Here is a 17,212-nt window from a genome sequence, read left to right on the forward strand (position 1 = left end):
CCTCTTTGTGCCTGTGCCCTGCTGAATATGGCAGAAGCACAGGCAAGGGGGACGCATACACTGGACTCCCGAGATTCCTAAGGGGCCTCAGAATCTCGGGGCCTGGTACAAGTACAAGCCTGTACCCCTTTGTCGCCGAGCCTGTGACCGTTTTATGTTGAAAGTCACTGAGCTCTTCAGTACGATCCATTCTACTGCTATGGAGATTGCACAGCTGTAAACACCTGTTAGCAATGGGTGTGGCTGAAATGGCCAAACACACTAATTAGAAGTGGTGTCCACATACTTTTGGTCCTGTAGTGCATGTTATTGTTACATTTGGGTTAGGATTCATGTGCAAGAAGTTTGCTACGACTGTGCATGGCTCTAAAAAGGGAGTTAGGTGATTATAAAACCATAATGCAATACCTATGGTATGATTGGCAATTTTTACCGACTGATACATAAAAAGTAAAGATAGTGATTAGAATTATTGATTGCTATACCCTCCTTATATTCATTTTTGATACTTTTGTAGTGTTAATAGTAACCATGCCATTCTCATTGGAAGTACATTACACTAACAGTGTACATAAACAGAAAGACACTCACATCTATCCTCTTTTGCAAATACTTATTTTTGCTGGAGGTCATGTAGAGTTCCATTACTTCCATGCAATGTTATTTCTTATTTATAGAGATGGTACATATTTCTTTAAGCCAGACGGCGCAGTCAAACTTCTGATCCCATTTATCTGTGTAGCACTTCCTTAGACATACAGTGCTGTGGGCAGGATTATTAGGATGCAATTGAGCGCTTTCTCCATCCGCTCAGGGGCTCTCAACCATTTACCTAAAATGGATGTGATATCCATATATTAGTTTTGTGCCTTAATTACTATACTGATTGCTATAAGGGTGGTTCTGTGTAGTCATTCATACAAATATAGTTGTTATGTATGCTGTTCTAACTCTAACAGTACTGTGTAGCTTCTGATAAATACAGAGTAATGCCAGATGTTCAGGGTTAACTACACATACAACCTAGAGAAGGGGCACAGGGAATACATATGATTTACCACCGGCTGGCCGCAAATCCCAACAGCGGCACCTCGGCAGAGGAGGAAATTCCGTTCGTCAAAGGTAAGTATTTACTAACCTAATTCTACCCCCCAACCCTCCCTTAGGGGTGCCTAACCCTAACCCCCTCTCCCAAGTGCTTAACCCTAATCCCCCCTTCCCCGCCGCCTAAACCTAACCTCCCGGGGGGGTGCCTAACCCGAAGTCCCCCCCCCCACCCGGGAACCCTAAACCTAACCCCCCCGTGCAGCTGTCCGCGCCTGGCTTACCTTCGATCGGTATGCTGGGTGTCGGGCTCCTGGCGTAGGTAAAATGACAGGCGTTGGGATGTCGACGCCTGTCATTTAACCCCTTGCTGGGGTTAGACAGTCGGGAAGCTGACGGTCGGGATTCCGTCCATCGGCTTCACGGCTGCTTCCCGGGCAGGGGCACAGTACTACGTGTACTGGTTTACATCAGCATATTGGAATGAGAAGTGGTGCTGTGTAGTTTCCCATACAAAGAGAATCGGAATATTTACTGGAGAATGACATTACACAATGAAAAGCTCTTTCCTCCATGCATACAAATAAGACCAGATAATGAGAACGACGTCCAGGGCATAAAATAAAGTCGCTGTATGGAACACGAATCTGTAGGTTGTTAATGTGTTTAGCTATACTTTTATTGATTTGCATAGAGAATGACTGTCTATGTGAATATTAACAAAGGTTCCCAATTGTATCACAGCTGTGTCATGGGGGTTAACAATGGTTACCAGCGGAAATGGTGGTGTATTGTTTTTTTGGTTGTGACAAACCAGTGTTAACAGTAATAAATGTGACCAGAATTAAGTTTTAATTTAAAGTATGTCCCATAGCACCTACACTCAAGTTATTTCTAGACATGTACTGCTCTTTCTTAGCGGTCAATTCAAGTAGGGGCGATGTGCTGCCGGACATCACCGTAATGTACAGCTATGCACATACTACCGTAGCCACTACACTGCAAAGTCAGCAATGATGGGGTACCTCAAATGTGCCATAATGGGGTACAATGTATGGCCCATCGCAGCCGACTAGTTTCAGGCCTCGCACTTCATTTTCTCCTAAAGCAAATTAATTTTTTTAAGCATAGGGTAACTTGTGTCACTGCTTCTAGAACCCGAATGATTGTGTAAAGTTCTGTATTTAAACTTAATCATGTTAGGTGAGTAATAGAATATGTCATCCAGATAGACAGATGTTTTCACGGTACACAGTATAATACAAATGTGTTACCACCTATCATTAACCTTATTCAGCAGGGTGGTGTAATGTAAGTATATGTCTTTCAGCTGCGAGACCTACACAGAGAAGCTACCCTGACCTCTCCAGCTATAATATGAATGAACGTGAGTATGAATGCCCTGGATCCCAGCTGAGCTTAGCACTTCAGCTGTCAGACAGTATTTTTCAATGAAAGCCTGTATTCATCTTGTTATCCGAGCTCCACCCTGATCCAAGATTCATTTGTGTGTCCTTTTGTACTTCTCCATCTATATATTGATGGCACCACTCCCCTCTTATGTCTTCAGTGGTGGCACGTGCCTCCCTCACTGTTACCAGATTGCAGCCGTGTACCAGCTGCTCTCTTGGCTTGGAGACACAGCTCCAGACTCCTACTCTGTATGTTTTACAGTATATCGAAAATGTGGCTCCGGATGATAATAAAATCAATGTTAGATTTTATTTGGCTTTAGCTTTCTCAGTATAGGTATAGACAGTGCCATTAAAGTCAATAGCCTGATGCAGAGTTACACAGCACTGCGTGCACGGAAACAATTCATACATCTGCCTATATGCAGAGTTGTACACATCTTGCTGTTCTCTTGTCCCCTGTACATATGCTTGGTTGGATATTATCGGTGTGCATGCGCACCTACCTTATACTACATGCAGAGAGAAGCCTCCAAACAGGTGTAATTTACACTTCTTTATTATTATTTATTTATTACCAGCTATTTATTTAGCGCACACATATTCCGCAGTGCTTTACAGAGAATATTTGGCCATTCACATCAGTCCCTGCACCAGTGGAGCTTACAATCTATGGGCCTGATTCAGACCCACTCGCGAGCGGCTGTCCGCTCGCAAGTGGGTCGATGTTATGCACTGAGCATGCGCACGACGGAGGGAGCTCCGTCGTGCGCATGCGCCAGACGCGACGAGCGAAGGAAAGTCCTTCGCTCGTTGTGTCCGATCAAAGGGGGCGTGCTGTCAATGTTGATTGACAGCACGCCCCCTTTGGTGGGCGTGCCGGGGGCGTGCCTCCCTGACGGGGGCGTTCCCACGGGAACGCCTCCCGTCAGAAGCCGGCCCACTGACATCACTAGTGATGTCAGTGGGAGTGATTTTGGCTCTGATAGAGCCAAAATCACTCCGGAGCTTGCGGTTGAAAACCTCAACCGCAGGCTCCGGCTCGCAATTTCGATGGTCGCGATGGTCTCGACCATCGCGGCCATCACAAAGCACGCTCGTATAGCCTGTGGGTGGTGACCCACAGCTATACGAGCGTCCAGGAGGACGCTCCATGAAAATGGAGCCCGGCCCTCATTCAGAGCGTGCGCTCTGCTCAGAGCGTACGGCTCTGAATGAGGGCCTATGTTCCCTATCACATCCTCACACACGTACACACACACTAGGGTTAATTTTGTTGGGAGCTAATTAACCTACCAGTATATTTTTGGAGTGTGGGAGGAAACCAGAGTACCCGGAGGAAAACCCACGCAAGCACACGGAGAATATACAAACTCCACACAGTTAGGGCCGTGGTGGCAAATTAACCCACGACATCAGTGCTGTGAGGCAGTAATGCTAACCATTACACCGTCTGGGCTGCCTACTTAGAACCAGGACTTCATAACCTGCAGAAATGTCGACATGCCCTCACTAAACTTGGTCTTCATAATACAGCCCCATGACAGCCGTGTTATGTCGCTCTAGTTATGTAGATGCAATTAAAATGCACGCAAATATTCATACTCGTACTATCATACAATCATTTCTGGCTCATTCATAATGCGACAACCTGCTCCGTAGACTCCACCAATAGGCGTACATCCAGCGCTGCACCATTCCTACTATCTCTTCCATGTTTATTAACAATGCTGCATTGCCGTTGTGATTTCCAGTCAATTAAAGTTGTAAAGTTTTGTTCACTACATTTTGTTCTATACCTCACGGTGACTTCACACATATTTAACGTATGTTTTTTTTTTGAGTAATGAAGAAGAACACGTGCCTGTAACTTTAATATACTACACCAAAGAACCCTTGTGACAATGATGAAACCCCACAGGCAATAGTGACACCTGGACGGACATCATTTGATTTACAGGAGACCCTAAACAGGATAATGTAAACATATTTTTCATAAGCTGCTGCTACAGATGCGCACAGATTCACTTTGACTGATCGCACCACAAACGTGCGCGCGCATCGAGTTATGCGCCACAATATGCTATGGCGCATCCCCGATCGCGGGATTGTGTCTCCATTCAATCCTACAGAGACGCGAATGCGTGTCTCCGAACGTGGGAGTGCATCTCCCATTCAATCCTATGGAGACTCACATTCGCGTCTCTGATCGCAGGGGTGTGTCTCGCGCATGGCGCTCTTCGCTGCGCTACAGGCAAGGATGTAGCTGGTCCTATACACATTCAGCAGACAGCTACAAAGTATCCCTATAAAGTACTTGTCATTCTGCTAATCCTGAGCTGAATTATTTCCCTGTCGCTTCTCCATGTAGTCATCTGACATGTATTTATAAATAAAAATGAAAAGCCAGGAGGGGACCACCAGATGGATTAACATGTCTGTTACATCACCATCTATAAATAAGCACAGAAAATGTACCCAAATTATTTTTCAACCTGGTACTTAAGAGGGAATTCTCTGCAGAGATTATCCCATACATAACGTATTTGCAATAGCTTCTAGTTATGAATGAGGATATTAGGCTGTTGCCCTGCATAGATGAATAAACCCAAATTTAGAAAGAGTTTTACATAGAAACGACGTTGAATGTGAACTGCTGGTTTTGACAATGTCAGACTAGGAGAGGTTTGAGGGGTCAGCATCTAATAGGTTGACCAATCTATACTTCGAGGTATATATAGATGCTGACCAATATATACTGGGAGGTATATATAGATGCTGACCAATCTATACTTCGAGGTATATATAGATGCTGACCAATATATACTGGGAGGTATATATTGTTCAGCATCTAATAGGTTTCAAGCAGCTCACAACGAACACTTTGCAACCCTCTTTGGCACCGAATGTACAGCTATTATTATGGGTAAATATACGATTATATTTCTGCGGATGTAATTCGGGATCATCATGCCCATAAAGTTGCATGTTTCATACAAGAGAACAATGTAAAGGTTACCTTCAGGTCTGCTAATATTGCAGAGAGGAAACTAGGTAACTATTAACCTGAGTAGTGAAATCTCAGGCAGGTGTCAAGGCAACGTTGGTCCGACGGCAAGCAGGAGTCTGTACAGCTATAATCAGTCCAAGGTGCACAATCACAGACACTTTAATGGGCAGCGTAGGCATGCCATGGTACATATGTAACCCCTTAAGCAGACACCTGTCGGGTCAGGACCTGAGATCTTGTTTACATTAGGTCTACATTTTCATTTGTGATCGTATGTATTCCTGGCACCAGCTGTGCAGGACCTTTTGTAAACTTATTTAAGTGGCAAACCCTCTATGTGCATAATTTTACAACGATTATGTAGTGACTGTGAGGCAAAAGCTGACAGGCTCTGCATTAACATGTCCACAGCTTGGAAATATATCAACAGGGACTATTTAGTGTTAAGGGAGCCCTGGGGCGGTCTGCTGTACTACCAGTTAAGGGAAGTGGTATATTAAGTAGATTTACTAGAGATACTTGAGCCCTACGTTTATGGTCAGACTACCTGCACAGCTGGTTTCCTTATTTTTTTTTTTTAAATGACATCAACACTAACAAGGATTTATCATTGCCCTGTTTCCTGTAAGTTTAGTTCTATGGGAAACCTTAATCTCAGGGCCTAATTCAGCGATGGACGCGGTGTTGACGTTTACGCAGCTGAGCAATTATCAGTGGTTTGCGCATGCCTCAAGTTTCATTACAGTCGCCCGCAGAGAGGAGTTATTGGCAAAGTGATTGACAGGCAGGGACTATTTGCGGGCGGCAACGGGGGAGTGGCAAGTCGAACACACAGGCGTGTCGCAACCATTTTCAGTTCGACTCGGTGCCTGAGACTGTGATCATGTACACCATACAGTACTGGCAGCCATTCTGAGTAACCACAGGGTTACCCAGAACTCTGATAATGGTGCGATCTGTGACCGTAACTGCGTATAATACAAATCCTGGTGGCTGCGACATTTGCATATTTTCTCACAGCTGCTGTGTAACAAAATTCGTCCATCTCTGAATCAGAGCCCCTTAATCCTGAGCATCACATTTTACACCTATTGTCCTTATTGTAGTTGGTTTTCCAATTTTGCATCCATGACGAAGCCGCAACTTCACTGGGCCTCAGGGCCAATGCCGTTGTGTGACGTATTTGGAATTGTGACCATTTATAGCAGTGAGTGCCAGGTACTGCTGGTCTGCGCTTTTCTTCTTTCATAAACATTCTTTACTGTGTCTATAGATCGCTCTAATAGAAGCAAGAACACCGTATCCCACTTCCGTTCTATACTGTCTATGATGTTGCCATTGTTAAAGATTCCTCTAATTGGTCTCGGCATCCGTCATCGTGCTATTTTAAACCTGTTGGTACAGTAACATGTCTGTCGGTCTGTTTAATATTCACATCTCTTTAAATCCGTGACTCATGGGACGTAATCTTTCGCAGATGAATATTTAGGTCTAATTAGCTTTCATTTAGATTTATCTATCATTTTGAATGGCTATGTTCTGCATTTCTTATTTCATAGAAGTACACCTTTTTCTATGGAAGAATTAATCTAAACTTTTAATGGGATTGCTTCCAGCTGAGATTTCCGTGGTAAAAGCTTTCTTCGTGCTTCATATTTCACAGCACAAGACAGCGGAGGCTAAAGTGCCTTTGGGGTTGATGTCGGCAGTACAGGTGATTGGAGAAAGGATTCTTCCTTGCAGATACTAGTGCGTGGTGTGACTAATGGCTGGGTAAGGAGTGGCACTGCCTAGTATACTCCTGCACTTAGTCCCCCTCTGGACATACACTGCCCAGTGCCCTGGGTAAAAGTGCAGTAGTAGATTTAACTGCATTGAAGGAGCCTACATCTGGAGACCATTGCAGTCTCCATCCACCGCGAGGCCAAATCTGGATTTTCAATTCCGTAGTTTAAAAAAACAAAAAACATGCACACGAACACATAAGCAGTATATTATTTATAATATAAAACGTAATTTATAATATATATTTTAGAATAATTAAGTAATCATTAAATTTTTTTTGATATATAAACAAATATAGGGCCTGATTCAGACCCGCTCGGGAGTGCTATGCGCTCGCAAGCGGGCCGATGGTGGCACAGTGCGCATGCGCACGATGGAGCCGGCTACGTCGTGCGCATGCGCGAGACCTGGATAGCGACGGGCAAACCGTCTGGGGCCGGCCCCACTGACCTCACAAGTGACGTCAGTGGGAGAGATTTCGGCTCTGCTTGAGCCGAAAGCACTCTTGGGCTTGCGGCAATGAGACCCTACCACAAGGGTCTCGTCGCAAGCCCGATGGTCGTGATGGTCTTGACCATCGCGACCATCATCATGGCCGCTCGCTATAGCTGTGGGTGGTCACCCACAGCTATGCGAGCGGCCAGGAGGTTGTTCTGCAAAACCAGAGGGCCGGCCCTGATTCAGAGCGAGCGCTCTGTCGGAGCGTCCGGCTCTGAATCAGGCCCATAGTTCAAACAATACTGCATTAAACACAAATGTTTTAGTACCTGTGAATAGGCTTCCCGTCTTGCCGGGTTTTTGCGCCTTTTTTTTTTTTTTGCATTGTACTATAATTATGCCTTTTCCTACTGTTATTAATTTAAAAAAAAATAAAATAAATTCCATCCTCAGATTTGAATGTTACTGGGGAAATTTAAAACAGACATAGATTTTTCCCCTGTGGACCTGGTTAATCAAAGTCCGCTGTCTTTTTATTTATTTTTTTTCTTTATATTTAATGTAGTGTTGAGCTGGATTAATCACTATTTATACACAGAATGAGCAGATGGTTTTCTCCCTGTGACAGCCTGGGAAGCCCACTCTAAAAAGCTAATCTGGATTATCTTTGGTCTTTGCCAGGGGAAACCCCTGTTAATGGCACTATGGTTGAAAGCATTTTGATTTAAATGTTAGGATCATTATCTGATAATGACGTATATAATGCTTTGTATTCAGGAAAAAAAGCACAATTTCAGAGGATGGTTTTCATGTCACCATAAAATATTGGGCTTTTAAACCCATATATCAATGTTTTCCGTTTCGGACATTGCACCTTTCATCTATTTGTTACTATGCTGTCATTTTTCACTTTGCTGTCATATGTATTTTACCTTACATAAATGTATTTGGATAATAGTATTTTCCCAATTATTCAGGCGCTGATAAAAAATTAATGTATAAACAAACGTCACCATTTCTTAATAGCAGAAGATACTTTAAAAGGCTAAGGGCCTGATTCAGACCCACTCGCGAGCGGCTGTCCGCTCGCAAGTGGGTCGATGTTCTGGACTGAGCATGCGCACGACGGAGGGAGCTCCGTCGTGCGCATGCGCCAGACGCGACGAGCGAAGGAAAGTCCTTCGCTCGTTGTGTCCGATCAAAGGGGGCGTGCTGTCAATGTTGATTGACAGCACGCCCCCTTTGGTAGGCGTGTCGGGGGCATGCCTCCCTGACGGGGGCGTTCCCACGGGAACGCCTCCCGTCAAAAGCCGGCCCACTGACATCACTAGTGATGTCAGTGGGAGTGATTTTGGCTCTGATAGAGCCAAAATCACTCCGGAGCTTGCGGTTGAAAACCTCAACCGCAGGCTCCGGCTCGCAATTTCGATGGTCTCGACCATCGCGGCCATCAAAATGCACGCTCGTATAGCCTGTGGGTGGTGACCCACAGCTATACGAGCGTCCAGAAGGACGCTCCATTTTCATGGAGGCCGGCCCTCATTCAGAGCGTGCGCTCTGCTCAGAGCGTACGGCTCTGAATGAGGGCCTAAGTTTTCAAAAAAAACAAACCGCATAAAGGCCAATGCAGTAATGGTACTGAGCTTATTTCTAAAAAGTGGTTTGTTATGGCTGAAAAGATAGATCTCAAAACATACATATATAAAAATGTTTATTTATTTTGTTAGATTTCTAACAATTCACTTAATATATGGCATCTATATGCTGTCTGTGTATGTATGTGTATATGTATACATATATATGTGTGTGTATGTGTGTGTGTGTATATATATATATGTGTGTGTGTATATATATATATGTGTGTATATATATATATATATATATATATATATATATATATATATATATATAATGTATGTGTGTATATTTGTGTATAGATATATATATATATTTATGTGTGTCTGTATATGTATATATATATATATGTGTGTATGTGTAATATATATATATATATATATATATATATATAATTAGGGATGTGCAGGCTCGGATAGGTTCGAGTTTGCACGTTGAGTTCGGATTGTTCCCTCCAAAAAAACGGAACTCAGAAAGAGGCTAAACGTCATCTTACATGGACGAACATCATCATTCCTGGACTTTTGTTTACGATTGATTACGGTCATCGCTGGCTGCACCTTCTCCTGTGTTTTGTTTAGATCAATGAGCACTCAATAAATCCATTGCAAGCACACTTGGCATCTTGCTGGCTTTAACAGCCTAACTCCTGCATAACATTTAATGAAGAGGATATATACTCGCCACGTACACTGTCTTCTCTGACAACTGGCTCCAAGGTCAACGCAGTGTGTAAAATAAGTATCTATGCAATCTGACTGTATCTGTATGGTCCTGTATATTCCCCTAGTGTTTTGGGCCTGATTAATAGACTGACGCAGTGCCAATGTTTACACAGTTGAGCGATGTTTTGCTATTGCGCTTGTGCGAAGAGTCATAAATACCCTTACTGCGTACGCGTGAACCAATGTGAGCGATGCCTTCACAGTTGCATAGGCTCAGACCTGAGAAGGGGTTTGCTATCTCTGGCCATATCAGGAGGAGACTGGGAGGTGACCTAAAGTGATCGCAAAGCGCAACCATTTCATGGTAGTGTCACCGGCGTGTCTGGGAACTCCGCTGCATTCCCAATCGCAGATCCACAGCTTCAGGGGTCATGTTTAGCTGTATATGAGGAGAGTAGCTGGAGTAGACCCTAGGCTACAGCAGCAATGGTGCGTCAGTGTCTGTGTGTTTACAAACTCCATTTCTACTTCAGGGTCCATAGGGTATCCACAGGATACCTTGGGGTATAGGTGTGACGTCAGTCGCAGGGCACCAAAGAGTTAAGCTTTCAGCCTCCCAGGATGCACTAGGTCCCCCTCCTATACCCCGCCCCCAGGCCAAGGCACCCCAGTTTAGTTTGGTGCCCGGCCGGAGTCGGGTGCACCTGTTGGAGTGGGGGCTAGAAGAGCCCCTGAAGCTTATTCTTCATGCAGCTGTGGCTGCACAACTGGATGAACAGCATGGACAGTCAGTCCTGACGTCCATGCTGTCTTCCCTACACCCCGCCGGTACCAGAACGCCGGTACTGATCCGGGGATGCTGGTGGGCGTCTGGGGTCACAGCTAGCGGTGACCCCAGATGCTCCGGACCATGGCCGGATTCAAGGGGGACAGAGGTAAGCAGTGGGGTCCCGCGGTGGGTCCCCGCTGATCACATGGTCCTAAGTCCCCAGGCAGGGGGCTCCCTGGGGACTGGCTGCAGCGTGGAGCCAGGCGACCAACCTGCGCTTCCACTACCCCCTGGGACAGCGGACCGCAGCAGAGCGGTAGCGCTGCGGCGTCCCAGGGGTTAAATGCATGCCAGGGGAGCGCGCCTTCCCTGTCTCACAGCCGGCGCCTCCCCCGCTGCACACAGCCCTCTCTGCACTGTGCTGACTGGTCCTGTGTCAGCGCTCCTCCCCCAGGCCAGCTTCTCTCTGCTCCTCGGCGGCCATCTTCTCTGCAACGCATGGTGAACGCTGCTGGAAGTCTGGAAGGAAGCATCGTGGTCTGGGTCCCCCCGCATACCTCTCCTCCGCTGTGGCTCAGGTCTGTGTATGCAGCGCTGTGTCCTACCAGGCCCTGTGTCTGTGTAGTTGAGTGATCAGCGCTGTTAGTGCAGGAATTGTTATTTCTCTGCATTGTATGTGACTGTGCTAGCGCTGCCTGTAACTATTCTTCTCTAAACTGTCAGCTTTATTACTGTCCCTGTTCTTTCTGCTAAAGCCCTTGCGGTGCGGTGCTGCAGGGTGGTCTCTCGCCTATTTAATACTTAATTGGTGAGAGAGGTCACATACGTGGTGCCATCATGTCTGAAAGTGATTTTCCCCTCCGGCTACAGTGTACCACGTGCAAAGTACCGTTAGCGGAGGGGGAGGGTAGCGCGGAGGGCCTTTGCCGGCAGTGTTGTCCATGGCGCGGCCTATTACGGTTACAGCACCGGTACAGGAGCCGCCCTGGGCTTGTTTCGCTCAGGCGTTAACAGCTTTAGTGGGCCAGTTAGCTCCGCAGCCCGCGTTTACTCCGATGGGTTTGTCCCAGCAGTCTGTGGTGTCGTCACCCATGCAGGGGTTCCCACGACAATTGGTGGTACCCCACAGTCTCCCTATTTCCCCGCTCCCGGGTTCTCAGGAGCCAGCGTGGGTTAACTCCCTGACGAGTTCTTTACAGCACTTGTCGGATGTATTGCAAGGGGAGTCTGTGATGCGGCCTCATAAAAGGCCGGTGGCGTCTCTGTCCGCTCCTTATGAGGATGACGAAGGGACGTCTGATGATGGGGAGATTCTGGATCCTTACGATCAGGAACCTTTCCATACTAAGGACGCTGATGCTAAGTCCAAAGTATATATTCCTGGACTTATTCGGGCGGTCCGCACAGCCTTGGTGATTGAGGACGAAGTTCCCCCAGCGGCTAAATCTAAGTATGCCTTTTTCAAAGATGTGAAGGGCGATGCCACAGTCTTTCCTCTTTCGGGTCAGTTGGTGGACCATTTAGAGGAGGCGTGGAAACAACCTGGCAAAAGATACCAGCCGCAGAGACGCCTGGCGGTGGCTTATCCGTTCGCGGATAATTATTTTGCTAAGTGTGAATCCCCTCCACAGGTGGATTCTCACGTGACCCGTCTTGTCCGTAGTGCCACATTGCCGATGCCATCCATGTCCTCCCTTAAGGATGCTACGGACCGCAAGGTAGAAATCTGCCTGAAGTCCGCTTATTCCCTTGCAGGGGGGGCAGCACGGCCGGCTATGGCCATTTGCTGGGTTGCCAGAGCGATGGAGCGCTGGGCGGATTCATTAGAGGCTTCTTTTGAATCCGACTGTCCGGCCGAACAAGCGGAGTTGATTGGCAATCTCCGTGATTCGGCCACCTACATCAACGAGGCGGCTCTAGACATTAGTACTCTGGTGTCTAGAATTTCTTCAGCAGCGGTAGCTGCTCGTCGCACCTTGTGGCTGCGATCCTGGAAGGCGGACGCAGATCCAAGAAAGGTCTGGAAGCGTTGCCGTTTACCGGAGAAGTTCTCTTCGGTCCGGATCTGGATAAGATTGTGGCCACGCTGGCGGCAGCCAAATCTGCTTGTCTCCCGTCGGCCGCTGCTCCTTCTGGTTCTGGACCATCGTCCTTTCGGTCATCTAGGGCCCAGGGCAGGCCCAAACCACAGTCGTTTCCTCGACAGGCTGGCCCTAAGAAATCGGGCAAGCCCCGGAAACAGGCATGGAGTACCAGACGTCCGGCCCCCAAGCCAGATGACAAGCCTGCGGCCTGACGGTCCGGGTCTCCCCTTGGGGGATCCCAGGGTGGGAGGCCGCCTGCTGCAGTTCTCCCGGTGTTGGTCGTTCACTACGACAGACACTTGGGTTCTGGAGGTGGTCTCTCACGGGTACGCCCTCTCCTTCCGGCACAGACCCCCGGCTCGATTCTTCACCACGGGTCTACCATCAGACCGGAACAAGGCTACGGAGCTGCGGAAGGTATTGCACACTATGCTCCAGGCTGGAGTTATAGTGCCTGTTCCATTCTCCCAGAGGGGCCAGGGTTTCTATTCAAATCTATTTTTGGTACAGAAACCCAATGGGTCATATCGTCCGATTCTCAACCTCAAAGCACTCAACAAGTCTTTGCGGGTCCCGAAGTTTCGGATGGAGACCCTACGGTCCATCATTCTGGCGCTGGAACCTGGGGACTACATGGTGTCATTGGACATACAGGACGCTATGGCGGTCATGGCGGCTTCTCTGCGGCTGCAAGGAGTCCGCATGTTGCCGTACTTGGACGACCTGTTATTGGTGGCAGGATCTCCAGAGCTCCTGTTACACCACTTGGACCTGACCATTGCACTGCTGCAACGGCACGGCTGGCTAATTAACTGGCAGAAGTCCACTCTAATCCCGTCTCGGAGGATTCTGCATCTTGGAGCCTTATTGGACTCGGGACAGCAAAGGATCTTCGTGACGGAGGACAAGATCTCTGCTTTACAGTCAAGGGTGCGCAGTTGTCTGCACAGCCGCCGGGTGTCCTTACACTCGGCGATGAGGTTACTGGGCTCCATGGTGTCGGTGTTCGACATGGTGGAATACGCCCAGTTTCACTCTAGACCTCTGCAGCACCTGATCCTGTCCAAGTGGAACGGGCTGCCTCAGTCTCTGAAGTTCCAGACGATTGTGCTCACCCCGGAGGTTCGCCTGTCCCTTGCGTGGTGGTTAAAGATGACCCACCTCAACAAGGGACGTCCGTTCTGGGTTCCAAATTGGGTCCTGTTGACAACGGACGCCAGTCTTCGAGGCTGGGGAGCAGTTTCGGGTCCACACTTGTTCCAGGGCAGGTGGACACCGACAGAAGCGGAGCTTCCAATAAATATCTTGGAACTCCGTGCGGTCTTCAATGCTCTCCTGCAGGCACAGCGGTTTCTCCAGGGTCACCCGGTGCAGGTCCAGTCGGACAATGCTACCACCGTGGCCTACATAAACAGGCAAGGAGGAACTCGCAGTCGGGCGGCTCTCGTAGAGGTCTCTCGGATCCTGGTTTGGGCGGAGCGCAATCTTCCGGCCATATCAGCGGTCTTCATCCCGGGAGTGCTAAATTGGGAGGCGGACTTTCTAAGTCGCCAGGACGTTCATCCAGGGGAATGGTCCCTGCACCCGGACGTTTTTCAACTACTGGTGGACAGGTGGGGTCTTCCAGAAATCGACCTCATGGCGTCCCGGCACAACAACAAGTTGCCGGTGTACGGGTCTCGCACAAGAGACGAAGGGGCGTCTCTGGTGGATGCTCTGTCCGTCCGGTGGACGTTCAGGTTCGCATACCTGTTCCCTCCGGTCTCCCTTCTTCCACGGGTAATCCGGAAATTCAAACAGGAAGGAGGGACGCTCCTGTTGATAGCTCCCGCGTGGCCCAGACGGCACTGGTTCTCAGACCTTCAGGGTCTGTCCGTGGACAGTCCTCTGCGGTTGCCGCTACGACCGGACCTTCTGTCTCAGGGTCCTTGTCTTCACCCGGACCTGACTCGGCTGTCTTTGGCGGCGTGGCTGTTGAGATGGCCATGCTGAGGTCCTGGGGGTTTGCCAGCTCTATGCTGTGTACCATGTTACGAGCTCGGAAACCGTCTTCCGCGAGGATATACCATCGCGTGTGGCATACGTTCTTCCAGTGGTGTCGACCGAGAGGTTATGCACCGCGGGAGTTTCGTCTGTCTCGGATTCTCGCCTTCCTGCAAGCGGGACTAGATCATGGGCTTCGCCTTGCTTCTTTGAAGGTACAGGTTTCGGCCCTATCTGTCTGGTTTCACCGTAGGATTGCTACAATCCCGGATGTGCGCACCTTTATGCAAGGTGTTCTCCGTATTCAGCCGCCCTTTGTTCCACCTGTGGCGCCTTGGGATTTGGCTGTGGTCCTGAGGACTCTCCAAGGACCGCCGTTTGAACCACTGGGCTCAGTGGATATTAAATGGCTAACAGCTAAGACTGTTTTCCTTCTGGCCGTTGCTTCAGCCAGACGTGTTTCTGAGTTAGGGGCTCTTTCTTGTAGACCCCCTTTCTTGGTTTTTTTCATGGGAACAGGGCAGTGCTCCGCACTCGGCCCGAGTTTCTCCCCAAAGTTGTTTCCCAGTTTCAGGTTAACGAGGAAATAGTGGTTCCGGCCTTTAACTCACCGGGTCTTTCCGTGGGTGAGGCCTCTTTGGATGTTGTGCGGGCCTTAAGGACTTATGTGGACCGCACTTCTTTGTTTAGGAAGTCGGACGCTTTGTTGTCCTCTATGGCTTCTGTAAAAAGGGTTGGCCTGCTTCAAAGCAAACTTTGGCAGCCTGGATCCGTATGGCTATTTCTGAAGCTTATCTTCATGAAGGCCTACCGGTCCCTCCTTCTCTGAAGGCTCATTCCACCACGTGGGCAGCTTGACGTGGTGCCTCGGCAGTTCAGATCTGCAAGGCTGCTACGTGGTCTTCTGTCCATACCTTCGTGAGGTATTACAGGTTTGACACCTTCGCCTCTCAGGATGCTTCCTTCGGGCGGCGGATTCTCCTTTCTGCACAGGAGCGTCCCCACCCTTAAAGGATACTGCTTTGGGACATCCCCAAGGTATCCTGTGGATACCCTATGGACCCTGAAGTAGAAAATATGAGATATGGTAAGAACTTACCCTTGTTATCTCTATTTCTACGAAGTCCATAGGGTTCCACAGGACTCCCGCCCTGTCGCACCTGTGCTGCAGATGGGCTTTGCTCTGGTCACCGGTTTTCCGTCTCCCTCTGGTGAGAATGTGATTCTTGTATGTGTCCAGATCTTTGTTCTCTCTCTTCCTTCTCCTCCTCCGGCCTATGGCTTGGTAACTAACTGAGGTGCCTTGGCCTGGGGGCGGGGTATAGGAGGGGGACCTAGTGCATCCTGGGAGGCTGAAAGCTTAACTCTTTGGTGCCCTGCGACTGACGTCACACCTATACCCCAAGGTATCCTGTGGAACCCTATGGACTTCGTAGAAATAGAGATAACAAGGGTAAGTTCTTACCATATCTCATATTATCGCAAATGCACAGACCACTGCTCCTATTCACACCGTCCCGCACAAAAGGAAGGATGAGATTAGCTTTTCCATATTTCCACAAACGCTACTGCGAGAATGGCTGCAACGGTGGATGCATTACCAACCATCTTTGAATCTGGCCCTTTATTATATCACTTGGCAGTATGAAGAGTAACAAGTAAGACAGTGGTGTTACAAGTTGCAGACTGCTTTAGCTCTTTGTCTCAGTGATTTATAAATAAAGAAAATAAACTCATACCTTATATTGGAATAACTCCTAATCACCCACTTCCTAAAGTTGTGGTCTATAACATTGTAATATTCCTTCCTGGGGAAATTCATGGATTTGTAGAAGAAAATTCTCTTTTTCTGTTATAGGAATCAAATTAATCAGATGTTGGTGAAATACTCATTGCCAATTGAATGGCATTACAATAATATTTATCCATACAGACGATGGCACTACTGTTGCCAACTCTAAGGGGCATATTCTATTGGCCACAAGGTTTACCCCGAAAAAATCACCTGGCAACCAATTTTGGATTACCGCTGGAATGCACGCTCCCAATACCCGCAGTATCAAATCTTAAAAAAACACATGCAGGGTTTTCAGCATGAAAAAAAAAACAAAGTTCTCTCCTGTTCCGGCGGCTCCGGTCTCTGCTGTGCCCGGCTGCTGCTTCTCCCTCCCGAGACTGTCTGCTGCTGTCTGCTGCACCGGAAGAGCTGACCAGAGTGAGGTAAGTGGCTGCACAGCACACTGGGGTCACACACTGGACGGGGTCACACACTCATGACAGGGGGTCACTGGGTCACACACACATATTGACAGTCATGACAGCGCTCTCACATGCTCACCCAGTCTGCTGACGTCAGGGGAAGTGCCTTCAGCATGCCAGAGATGCAG

General features: G+C 48.1%; 1 protein-coding gene across 1 annotated transcript in view; it reads left to right on the plus strand.

The window, feature by feature from the left end:
- The window catches only part of SH3YL1 (SH3 and SYLF domain containing 1), a 121,962-nt gene that overhangs the window by 91,921 nt on the left and 12,829 nt on the right, over positions 1–17,212 (plus strand). Inside the window, exon 9 of the mRNA XM_088448852.1 lies at positions 2,375–2,431. Within this exon, the coding sequence (XP_088304978.1) occupies positions 2,375–2,431 (57 nt within the window). The remainder of the gene's footprint in view (positions 1–2,374; positions 2,432–17,212) is intronic.

This window comes from Taudactylus pleione, unplaced genomic scaffold (genome assembly GCF_031769625.1).
Source record: "Taudactylus pleione unplaced genomic scaffold, aTauple2 ptg000468l, whole genome shotgun sequence".
Lineage (NCBI taxonomy): Eukaryota > Metazoa > Chordata > Amphibia > Anura > Myobatrachidae > Taudactylus > Taudactylus pleione.